The sequence below is a fragment of the Hydra vulgaris genome, chromosome 05 (genome assembly GCF_038396675.1).
Source record: "Hydra vulgaris chromosome 05, alternate assembly HydraT2T_AEP".
Classification (NCBI taxonomy): domain Eukaryota; kingdom Metazoa; phylum Cnidaria; class Hydrozoa; order Anthoathecata; family Hydridae; genus Hydra; species Hydra vulgaris.
In genome coordinates this window covers 20,111,887-20,124,735 of record NC_088924.1, presented here as the reverse complement: position 1 = coordinate 20,124,735, position 12,849 = coordinate 20,111,887, and the positions used below count along the sequence as shown (strand labels likewise).

Below are 12,849 nucleotides of genomic sequence, written 5' to 3'. Positions count from 1 at the left end.
GAAAATATTCGCGCGAAGCGAATTTTTTCATCTATAGGCATGCGCAGTCGTCGATAAGCATGCGCAGATAAAACATTTCTGTTAATTTTGACAGAAATGTTTTATCTGCGCATGCTTATCGACGAAAAAATTCGCTTCGCGCGAATATTTTCGTCGATAAGCAAACATTCTTTGACTTTTTTTTCTTTTTGAATTCTACAGACAGCTATATCGCTAATTTATATTGTAAAAATAAAAACTAGCATTCGATATTTTGTTTCAAATGAAATAAAATATCGAATGCTAGTTAGACCAAACTTACCAAACTGTGATTCGATACTTTTAAAACATGGGATTTTATTATGCGCATGCGTTAGCTGCAAATATATAAATATTATTTTAATTAATCGTGTTAAGCTTTCATTATATATTGTTTACCAATTTGCTTGTTTGCTTGTGTTTTTTGTTGTTGGTAAATTATTTCTTGTGAAATGAAGCAAAACAGATTATTAATGAGCTTGATTAAGTATAAGATTTAATAGATTTTGAAGTTGTCAGTTCGCTTTACTGTGATTAGCAAAGCTTTGTTATTAGCAAATTTAACACATTTTTTTAATTTATATTTTTGAAGAACTAAAATTTTTGTAAGATATTGGTTAGTTGTTAATAATACTTCTCCTTTTTATCTTTTCGAAAATAGTAATCTCTATTATCTGTCATTTTTTTATTAAAAAATATAATGGTTTTGAATAGGGTAGTTTTCACAAAAATAGGTCCGCAAATAATGGCGAGTAATCAACAACAAAGGTTATCAAGAGCATGTAGAATATGTGGAAAACTTTTAGGAAAAGACGGTTTTAAAAGTGACAGTAAAATTGTTCAAATATATAAATATATGGAATAAATATATCAAAGATTCTCAGTGTATTTATATAGAGAAAATGTGTATGAAGTGTTAGGAGCTACTGCAGTTTCTCTCCCCTCCCCCCCCCCTCCCACTTTTTTTTTTAATTGCTTATTATGATAGAGAACTTTATGCTGATTAAGAATTGTATAAAAGCAGAGGTCTGAAAATCAACATTGATATAAAACTTGCTCGAGAATTTGCATTAAAAAGTAAAACTAAAGGTAAAGCAGAATTTAGCAAATGCATTTTTGAGCTTGTCCAATTATGTTTTTTGAATAGCATTATTACAGATTATCTTTAAAAAATTGTATTCCAACTGTATCTTCTGCAAGATACAGTTGGAATACAAGTTTTGTGCGAGCCAGAAAGTGCAGAAAATGTTTTGAAAGTATATAAACCAAGAATACTTTATTATGAATCGAGAAAAAAAAAGAAGGTATTGTATTGAAATAAAAACACTATTAATTAAATTTACTCATAATTAAAATTAACATAAAACTTGCTTTTAAATTTTGTACAATATAGGAGCGTAAAGTTTAATAAGGCTGAAGTTTTTGTTTTTTTAAGTTATGAATAATTTTATATGTATATGTGTATGTATATTAGGGTGTCCCAAAAATACGAAAAAAAAAAAAGTTGTACACACCAAATTCTTTGTCTATACACTTATAGAAGACCACTAGTATTGAAAAAAGGTTTTTAAGATCACTTCAAGTGCTTACTGTAGAAATTTGAAAAAAGGGATTTTATTAAATATACTGATTTTTTTTAAACTCAAATATTTCCGCTTCTTCTAAATAAAAACTTACTCTTTTAACAATTCTAATAACTGTAGTTTTTTATAGTTTAAACATCTGTAATCATTAAAAAAAATATTGGTAGCTTTGTAGTAGGATATGGTGGCAACTCAATAACTTAGTATTATCACACTTTTCTTGATCACTGTTCTAAATATTAAGAACTTTTAAAAACAATATGTATATATATATATATACTGATATGTTTTTAATACAATAATTATTTGAGTATTATTTTTGTACTTTTTTGACAATTAGTTGTTTTCTTTGCAATTATTGATTTTGATTAAACCAACTTTATCTTATTTAAAATATCGACTTGTGAATACACCAACTTTGAAAGCCGCAATCTTGATTAAATAAGGTAAACAAACTTAAGCCAATCGTTTTTTTCTGATAAAAAAACAACGAATCAAACTGTTACTCTTTACAAAAGAATATTTTGCGTAGTTTATTATTACAAATTAAATATTGATAAAAATTAATTATAAAAAAATTAAAATATATTTATGTTATGGCGAAAAGAAAGAAGACTGCTAAAATAAAAAAATCCAACTATAATGTTAATTTAAACCCGCGTCGACCATTTTACATTCTCAGAAGTCCAATTTCTGTTTTTCCCATACATCAACTACCAACAAATGGAATAGTTCTACGATATTATCAGTATGTTATTACAGAAAAAAGTAAAAGGTTCAAGTCTACTCAAGAAAATTTCTCTTGCAAAACAAAGAGTGGGAGTAGGGATATAGTTTGCCATGACAAAGATTTTTGTTATGAAAGTATGGAGATATGTTGCCTTAGAAAAGTTGTAAACATATGGAAATATGCTGGTTTTGGAAAGTATATAATTTCTGAAGTACAAATTGTTAAAAAATTTATTAAACTAAATAAACTGTACATTTCTATGCGAAATACAAGTTATCTTTCCTGGAACACAATTACCAAAAAAAATCACGAAAATCGGTTTGAAGAATTTCTTGAGAATTTATTTGATATTTCTCAAAACAACATAGAAGATAAAATCAAATCAGATAAAGATATGCCAAGATCGAATGATGCAGTTATAGAAGATTTGGCTTTTCTTCAAGATCAAAGAACAATGAGGAGAGGTGTAATAAGTGATAAATATGACATTGATATGCAGCAAAGAGTTGAAAGGAGAATTAAAAGGTATGAAAGAATGAGATCTTATGAAGAAAAATGTAGAGTTAATGAATATTTTGGATTGGATAGAAAAGTTGATTTTGAAATGGATGAAGTGATCTCTCATAACTCAGATGAATTTGAGGCATCAGGTAAATGATATCTCAAATTTTAACTTTAATTGAAAACTTTTAAATAATTATTCTTAATAATGGTTTAATTAAAATTTATATTTGCTTTATAAAGTAATTACTGCTTTTCGTTACTTAGGTTCTGCTGCTCACCAATCTTCAGTTTCTAGTGATAGTGATTTAGATTTTCAAGAAAGGGGTGAAACCCAGCTTCCAACACACACAAAGCTAAAGCGTCAAAAACACTCTAAGTTGGGCTGTTCAGAAATTGCAATAGAGTTTGACAGAGACAATCTTATATTAGCTACAACACCTGTTAGTGTTAGATGCGGAATCAGCATTCGCTCACAAACAATGTTTCTAGGAGCTGTTATTAAAGCTTTAGGCGGAAATGTCAATGACTTAAATATATCTAGAAGCTCAGTAGCTAGAAGTAGATTCAAGTATATTGAAGATTTAGGTAGATTTGTTTACATTCAAAATATTTATATTCAGGGTGTTAGCTAGCCCAAAGATGTATATTGGGGAATTCACAATGGTTTCAAAATTCCTAAAAATCAATGACTTTTTTTTTTGATTCTTATTTTGAGTTTTTTAGGACAATTTCTTGAAAATTTCCAATATTTTCCTGAACAACAACAATAAATATTCCCAATACAGCAAAAACGTGGTATAATGTTTAATTTTGGCTAACACCCTGATATTAAAACAATCAATAGTAGTTATAAAGAGAAATAAATTCTTTTTAATTTAGGTACCACCATCAGATCAAGCTATTACGAAGAAATGGCAGGAAAGAATTTGATCTTGCACTTTGACAGTAAGTTGGTAAAAGAAATAGAGGAAAAGTTAAAAATTACTGTTAAGAAGGAAAGGGTTGCTATATCTGTTACCAGTCCTGAATTTACTACAAAAGACGATCGCCTACTTGGAATTATACCTGTAGAGAGCACTAAAGGAAAAAATCAAGCCATTGTTATTCAAAACATTTTAGAGTACTTTGAAATAGCGGATAATATAATTGGAGTCTGTACTGATACTACATCAAGTAATACAGGTAGACTAAACGGAGCTATAATAATAATAAGTAGAATTCTTAATAAATGTTTGTTTTGGTTTATGTGTCGTCACCTCATATATGAACTTCATATAAATCATGCAATACAGGCTATCACTAAAGTTAAATCTAAGGGTCCAAGTAAATCTATGTACTTGGCTTTTCAAAGAAACTGGGAAACTTCTCATGAATCTGTGAATTCAAGAGTTCCAGAACTGAAAATATTTGATTGGAACAAGCTCGAAATAGGTAGCAAGCTTCACATCTTGGCGCTAGCAGCTAAAGATTATGCAAAGTATTCATTAGAGAATAAAATTTTTCCAAGAAATGACTATAATCACCTTGTAAAATATTTGGCTTTTTATCTTGGCGTCGAATCTGATAAGCTTAAAGAATTTAAAATTCATCAACCTGGAGCTTGTCACAAAGCAAGATTTATGGTGGATGCTTTGTATATTCTTTCACTAGAGATGACATCCACTGTTATAAGCTTTTTACCTGATGAAAATAAAAAAGAAATAGAAACATGTGCCTTTATTGTTGCTGTTTGTTATGCTCCATGGTACCTTAAATCTAGATGCACTCAACACGCTGTACTTAATGATTTTAATGCTTTTAAAGCAGCATATGTTATCAAGGATGAATTTAATGCTGATATTGGTAATGCTTTGATTAAAAGTTTTCATAAGCATTCGTGGTATCTTTCTCCAGCAATAGTTGTGTTTTCACTCGTTGATTCTCACTTGGAAATGTCTGTTAAGTATCAGATTTTGAATTCGTTAATTTCTTTTCCAGTTCCAGAGCAAAAAAATATAAATATGGAAAAACCTAATCCAGTTTTAATCTTACCAAACAGCAAGCTTTCAGAACTTGTTACTGCTGATAGCTGGCTTATATTTTTACGCCTTGGAATCACAAATCAAGTTAAAGATTGGGTTTCTTCTCATCCCAACTTTTCAAAAACTGAATCATATGGTGTTTTTGAAGTTTTTGTTAAAGGACTTAGTGTAACTAATGACTGCGCTGAAAGAAACATTGGCTTAATAAACGACTTTTTTAAATATTCTCAAAAGGAAGAACAGCGCCAAAATATACTATTGATAGCAAGAGAGGAGAGAACAAAAGTAACAAAGAATGTAACTCAAAAAGAACTTATAAATATTTAAAACTCTCTATATGATAATATTAATATATATTAGTGGACAAAATAATCACACTGTTATTTATTTTATTTTGATATTTTGAAAAGCTAAAAACTAGAGATTTTGGAATTTTACAGTAAGCACTTAAAATGATCTGAGAGTAATTTTTTAGCATGTATTTGTCTTCTGCCTTAGTATAGACAAGGAATTTTGGGTGTACAAGAGGAGTTTTAAAAAAAAGTGTTTTTTTGTATAATTTTGGGACACCCTAATGTATATATATATATATATATATATATATATATATATATATATATATATATATATATATATATATATATATATATACATATATATATATCTATATGTATATATATATATATATATATATATATATATATATATATATATATATATATATATATATATATATATATATATATATATACAGAGCCGGATTTACAGTTTTAGAACCCAAGGCCAAAAAAAGCCTGCAGCCCCATATTTAGAAGTAGTATGTTAGTTTAAAAAGATATAATCTTTGTTTAACGTAATTAAAAGTTTTATTTCAGTTTTTTTTAAATATTGTTTAAAATCTACATAATTTTTTTTCTGTATTTTTCATTAACGAAATCTTCAATCAATGAATCTATATTAATTGACTTCGTTTTGTCTGCGTTGCTTGATAATAATGCAAAATTGTTTAACTTTTTTGTGACATAATTGATCGCAAATCATTTTTTGTTAATTTTACTTTTGAAAATGACCTTTTTTCTAGAGCAGTTGGATATCATGAAAATATGTCTCGTGATTCATGACATTCATATGGAAAATCCTAAGAATGATTTCAGTATTTGGAAATGTAGCCTCCACTTGCTTTTTCTTTATAAGTTTGTACAAATCTAAATAGGACAATTTAGGAACTTGTGTATTAAAATGTTCTTTCAAATACAGATGTAGATGTTCAATTTCTGCATATAAATTATCATTAATATCTTCCACCAGACAATTGACACATGTCTTCAGCTTATCTTTGTTGAATCTCGTGTCTATTAAAAATACAAATTTGTCATTCAATTCCTGATAGCATTGAGCTCTTTCTTTTAAATTTGTAGTAAGATTATTGATAGTTTTAAAAAAAACGTTTGTCTTAAACTCTTCACATGGACTTAATTGAGGTTCTTCTGTTCCGTTTTCACCTAATAGCGCTTTCTTACTACGGCGTCTCTTTTGTAAATAATCTACGCCTGGAACATTAATTTTGCATCTTGTTCTATTAAATCGAATGTGTTAGTTAATCCAAGAAGATAATCTCCGAGAGTAAAAGTTCAATAAAGTTTAGTACATGTATCTAGAGTAATAGTTGCACTTAGCGATGATTTGGAGACAGCATTCATTCATTGCAAAATTTAATCCCATATTGTTGTTTGTAAAGCAAATTCAAAAGTTTCCATTTTCGACATTAAATTTCCAGCCGCAGCTCTTGTTTTTGCTTCAAAACTTTCACACTCATTGATTTTTACCAATCCTTTCATTAATTTATTGTAGTTCTGGTGAACGGTTTTGACCGAGTCAGCATGAGCGCTCCACCGAGTATTCTATAGTTATTTCAATGAACTACTTGCAAACTGTTCCAAAACACTCCACAACTTTGTAGAAGCAGAGAAAAATTGTACAGTTCTTGAACAATACCAAAAAAATTGATTCCCTCGATGCAGCAATCTACAGCAGCCTCTCCTACCAAGTTAAGAGAATGACCTGAACATGGCAAGAATTTTGCCAGCTTATTGAACTCCAAGATTCTAGTTTTCATTCCTTTATATTTTTTTCAGTCATATTGCTTGAGTTATCATAAGACTGGCTTCTGATTTCCAAGTTCAATTTTACGTTTAAAAAGTCCACGGTTGCATTTGCTAAATTTTCCCCGGTGTGATTATCGATGTGAATGAAGTTGACAAATCTTTCAATAGGCTCATTAGAAATTTGATCAATGTACCTCAAGATCACACATAGTTGATCTTTTTTATGTTTTTGGCCAATAAAGGATCAAACTGAGAAAAAAAAAAAAATTCCCGTTGCTCTCAGACCGAAATTTTTCATTTGAACCTCTAAAAGCTAAGTTTCTTTTGATTAATGTGCAAATTACAGCTGTAACTCTTCTTAGAACCTCTCTCCAGTAGTTTTTTTCTTTGAATATTTCATTAAGAAGTCGATCATTTAAAAAAACCTTGTTATTTTTTTTTGTGAAAGTATACTAAGGAAGCTTTTCTGTGGTCTGATGAGTGTTCATACCCCTGAATTTTTCCAATCTTTATATCCCGTTGAAGCTAAAGCACATTTTGAGGGTTCAAAAAGCTTGCAGACAAAACAGAATACACAACCTAATGCTGGGGAATATATGAGCCATTCTCTATTAAACGTTTCACCATTTACTTTTTTCCCCAAAAACAAGCTTTTTGAGCAATATCGATCGCGATCTTGATACATCATTTTAGAGGATTGAAAGTCATAATCTGCATTTTGACATTTTAACGGACCGTTCTATAACCAAAATTGTATATCCTCAGCTGAAAGAGTTTCCCAAAGCCCTGGATCACTTTTCCTATTCAATGGCAAATCAATAGGGAAACATACCCTCTCCTTATTGAGTTCCGATTGTTCGTTTAAAGTTTGAGTTTCATTAATTGAGTCCTCTACAAAATCCAATATTTTTTCCTCTTTACTTATGTCACAGTTTGCAAGATTAGCTGAAGTTGGTGAATTACCATGACATTGCGCTTTTAATAAAAAAACTATCAAGTTTTTGATGTTTCTTTATGTTTTCTTCTACTATTACTTTTTTCTTTCTTTTTGCAGCTCCAGTTTCATAGCTTCTTCCCATATCTGTTAAAAAGTTCTGAAAATGAAAACGTTTAATTAATTTAATTGCTATTGTTTATGAGCACTGATTTTACTAATAGATAACACTCCACTACTTTTTATTATTAAAATTAAAATAGCCTACATAAAAGTAAAATAGCCTACATAAACAAGCAAAAGTTTGTTAAAAATAAACAGGAAAACAAACGTTAAAAATTTATGATTACTTTTTTCCCAGCGCGCTTATTTACTTTACTGTAAATCCGCTCTGTATATATACATATATATATATATATATATATATATATATATATATATATATATATATATATATATATATATATATATATATATATATATATATATATATATATATATATATATATATATATATATATATATATATATACTTACATACATATATAGAGTGGATGAAATAGAATTAACCTCACCATGTACTTATCCAATATTTGGTAAATCTCTCAGTAAATTTGTGCAATGCATCTTTTGTATCCACACTTATATAACTATTGTTACAAACAACAACTTATTAGATTATAATATAGCACAATTAAATTGCGTTACATTTGATAAAACCATAAAATGTATAATACTTAATATTTGCGGTAGCAAGTAGAATTAGCCTCATCAATAATTATTTTCAGTTTACTTGTATATTTTGATCTACTTATACGCATTTGTGACTTAGTTTTTATAATTATTTCTAAGCTAAACAAAAACTGTTAAATCCTGGCTCATAAAGTTTTAAACATTTGGTTTTTGATACCTTAATTTGAAATGGGACGTGGTAAGCGTTTGAACGAATGAAGTGTTAGCAGTAATCAAAGCATGTAAAGATACAGACTTATGTAATCGGGAAACTATAAACAAAATTAAAAGATCTACAAAAGTGGTTAATAATTACTTCAAGATTAGCGTTAATTACGGAGCTTATAAGAAAAGTGGTTGCAAACGTAAAATTGATAATCGTACTAAACGAGTTATTGTACTTCGTGCTGCTGCTCAACACATGACTACATCTCAAATTCGCCTTGATTTACAATTACCTGTAACTGTTCAATGTGTGAGACAAATCTTACATAAAGATCCAAACACAGTTCGGAAAAGCGTAATCCAAGACCAAAACTTACAGTTCGTCATAAAGAAGTTAGATTACAATTTGCAAAAGAACACATGTCTTCGCAGGAAGAGTGGCATCAAGTTCTCTTTAGTAATGAAAAAAAGTTCACTCTAAATGGTCCTGATGGCTATCAATATTAATGGCACGATCTTCGAAAAGAAAAAAAAACCCGAATGAGTCGTAACTTTAATGGTGGAACTGTTATGGTTTGGGGGGCTTTTTCCTTTGCTGGAAAACAACCACTTGTATGGATTTCAACAAAAATTAATTCACAGGACTACATTGACTTATTAGAAATTAGTTTGCTTGAACATGTTAAATAATCGATTGGTGAAAGTTTCTCTTTTTAACAAGACAATGCTGCTATCCATAACTCAAAGCTTACAAAATCTTGGTTTAGAGAGAAAAATCTTCACATAATGGAATGGCATGCAGTCCAGGTTTTGACCCAATTGAAAACCTATAGGGAATACTCTCTAGAAAGGTTTATGAAAATGATATGCAATATGAATCCGCATTGGAGCTGAAAACTCGTATCAGAGAAGCTTGGAATGAAATATCTATAGAAACTATACAAAACCTTTTGACTAGTATGTCAAGTCGCATATTTTAAGTAATTAAAAATTCAGGAAGCAATACTAAATATTAAATGAGCGTAAAACATAATATTTTCTGTATTTTCTTGTATATAATGTAAATGAGGCTAATTCTATTTTCTCCACAAATTGAATACTTTTAATTTTTTTCCACTTGTAATTAATTAAACATACCAATTTATAAACTTTTTAATTGTAGTAGAAGATAATAAGAAATAAGGTAGATTTAACAATTGTTTCATTGCCATTTTTGTTAAATTAGAACGAAAAATAAAGGTGAGGCTAATTCTATTTTCTCTGCTGTATATATACATATATATATATATATATATATATATATATATATGAGCCGGAACTAGCTTTTTTTGGTCTTTGAGATAGCTAACTTTCAGACATGGAGCAAACGCCAAACATTTATATGTTTATACTTATGTCAAATAAGGATGCTTTGCAAAAAATTGCGATGAATAAAGGCTGGGAACAAAAAAGCCCCAAATTTTGTGCCACTCCCCCCTGCCCCAAACGTGAGAGCAACAAGTTGATGAAATATTTTTTGTACTGTTCTCAACTAGACTTATATTCATCGATAAATTTTAAGTTTCATAGTATTATCTTTCAGTGTTCAAAAATAACGACCATATAAAATTTATAACCCCCTCAAAGTGAGGGGGGTTTAAACTTTATATGGTCATAATTTGTGAAAGCTAAAATATTTTACTATGAAATTTAAAATTTATCGATATTTATCTGTGTGTTTGTGTGTGTGTGTATGTGTGTGTATATACAACAAAGTGTTTAATCAAATATAAGAAATTAGTTTTATAATTGTATAAAATATTGCATTTGAAGTCCAGCTTTTATAATGCCTTATATTGCATTTGAAGTCCAGCTTTTATAATTTTATAAAGAAAATTACTTGAAAATCATGTATATCAGTTTAGCGAATTATGAAGATTAGATACAGATGTTTATGGTGAAAAATGGAGATTAGGAATAGATGTTTATGTTGAAAGTTTACACACCGACCCACCAATCTTAATAGATTATTCTGGCATATGGGTTGTAGTCAGCTTGAAAGCATTACTAAAGAATATTTTATAAAAAATCAACCTAAAGCAAAAAATATTAAGTCTAATGTAAAAAAATAATAATAAATTTATAGAAATTTTTTACGAAGTATTTTTTATAAAAGAATTTTGAAATTAAATTTATTATAAATTTTTCAAAATATAAATGATAAACAAAATCTTCATTTTTAGACCTTTTTGATTTTAAATCTTAAGCAATGTAAATCTAAAAGTTAATATGAGGGAAATTTTTATATTGAATTAAAATATATTTACAACTTAAAAGCTAAATATATTACTTATTAGGAGTATGGCCTTTTGATTCAAAATCAAAATTTAACTTTTATATGATGCAGATGATCATTTCTAGAATTTAGAATTTTTGTTTTTTTTTGTTTTTTTTTTGGTATTTTAAATTTTAAACTCTTACAAACTAAACTTAAAATGTTGCTAAATCTTAAATTTGAAAACAAAATTTGGCTTAGCATTATGAAAATTAGGGTAGAGCGGGGCACATAGGGACACTTAAGCAACAAATGCTAGTTACGGATAAACTTATTATTGTAAACAATATTTTTTATAAATTTCCTAAAATTCATTGATATAAGTAAATGAAAAAACAAAAAAAAATTCTAAAAATAAGCTCAACAGCTAACGTAACGAAATTCTAGACTAGCAAAATTTTTACATTTTGCAAGTGGGTGGAGCAAAATGGGACAGTTAAAAAGCAGCAGTTATTCGTTAATTGTAAAGCTTTAAAAATGATAAAAAAATGAAGGCTATCTATTGTTTAAACATGTTGAGACATTGAACTCTCAAAAAAAATAACATAGTTATAGAAACTACATGCCCATACATCCATACATCACAAAAAAAAAATAACTAAAATAAATTTTTAAAAATAACTAAAATAAGTTTTATTATAAAATACCCACCGCTCTGCTCTAACCTATATATTATTAAGTTGTTAACTACTACTATATTTAAAAATAAACAAAAAATATTCTGAAACTATTTGGCAACATTTTTGATTAGCTGGCTTATTTATTAGCAATATGCCAATGTAAAGCAAATTTAAATATGTCATATTTGCGAGCAGCTTTTCTAGTTCCTTTTTACTCACAGCTAAAACTGCATTTCATGCCATTTTGGGTGATTGATCAATCTTATGTCATTTCTTACCATCTTTATTAATATCAGGTTAAGTTATAAAAATATGAATTTCTTTGGATTTATAACTAATACTGCTTTTCTAAATAAGGAAAATAATACTTTAGATTAGTAATAAAATCATCAAACTGTAAACAGCATCACAAAATGGTAGTAATATACCGTCAAAGGGAGTTACTTTGGCCAGCGTGGGTAACTTGGTAACGCGGCCACACTTCGGTAAAAAGATTATTTAGCTTATAACTCCATTAAATATATATTTTTTCCCACTTTCATACTTGCAAATCATAGATTACACTTTAACCTTAAATATTATGTGGGTATTTAATTTTTCAGCTTTTTTTAGGTTGGCGCTACTGGCAGTAAAAGTTTTGTTGTTATGGTTACATCAATATTTACCTACCAAACTTTTCCATGTACACCTAACTAAATACGAATGTACAAAGCCTAAGTGGGGTAACTTTGGCCAAGCCTAATATTGGCCAAAGTTACCCCACAATTTATAATTTTATTTTATAAATGTTTATTATGTTACCTCTTGTTTTATATACATTAATAATCTTTTGGTACTGTTTACTGATACCATTTTGTTGTTTCCAGGTGAGATTCAAGTGTAGTGAAATCAGCATGCCTAAAAACTATGTGCGGAAAGTTGGTTGTCGTAAGTATGCTGACTATTCAAATGAAACTCTACAAAAATGTCTTGATGACATTCGATCAGGAAGGTGCACTCAAACTAGTGCCTCTAAACTGTACAAAATCCCAAGAAGTACAATAAAAAACAAGTTAAAGAACATTTTTAATAAAAATCCAGGAAGGCCAACTGTGTTAGACGAGAAGCAAGAGAAAGTCTTTGT

At 28.6% G+C, this 12,849-nt stretch overlaps 1 protein-coding gene across 1 annotated transcript; it reads left to right on the top strand.

Moving 5' to 3' along the window:
* The first annotated feature begins 2,119 nt into the window (after positions 1–2,119).
* On the top strand, positions 2,120–5,415 carry LOC136080668 (uncharacterized). The gene is made up of 3 exons (XM_065797610.1): positions 2,120–2,981; positions 3,100–3,420; positions 3,715–5,415. The coding sequence occupies exons 1-3, from the start codon at positions 2,198–2,200 to the stop codon at positions 5,181–5,183; spliced, it is 2,574 nt and encodes an 857-aa protein (XP_065653682.1). The 5' UTR covers positions 2,120–2,197; the 3' UTR covers positions 5,184–5,415.
* The last annotated feature ends 7,434 nt before the right edge of the window (positions 5,416–12,849 follow it).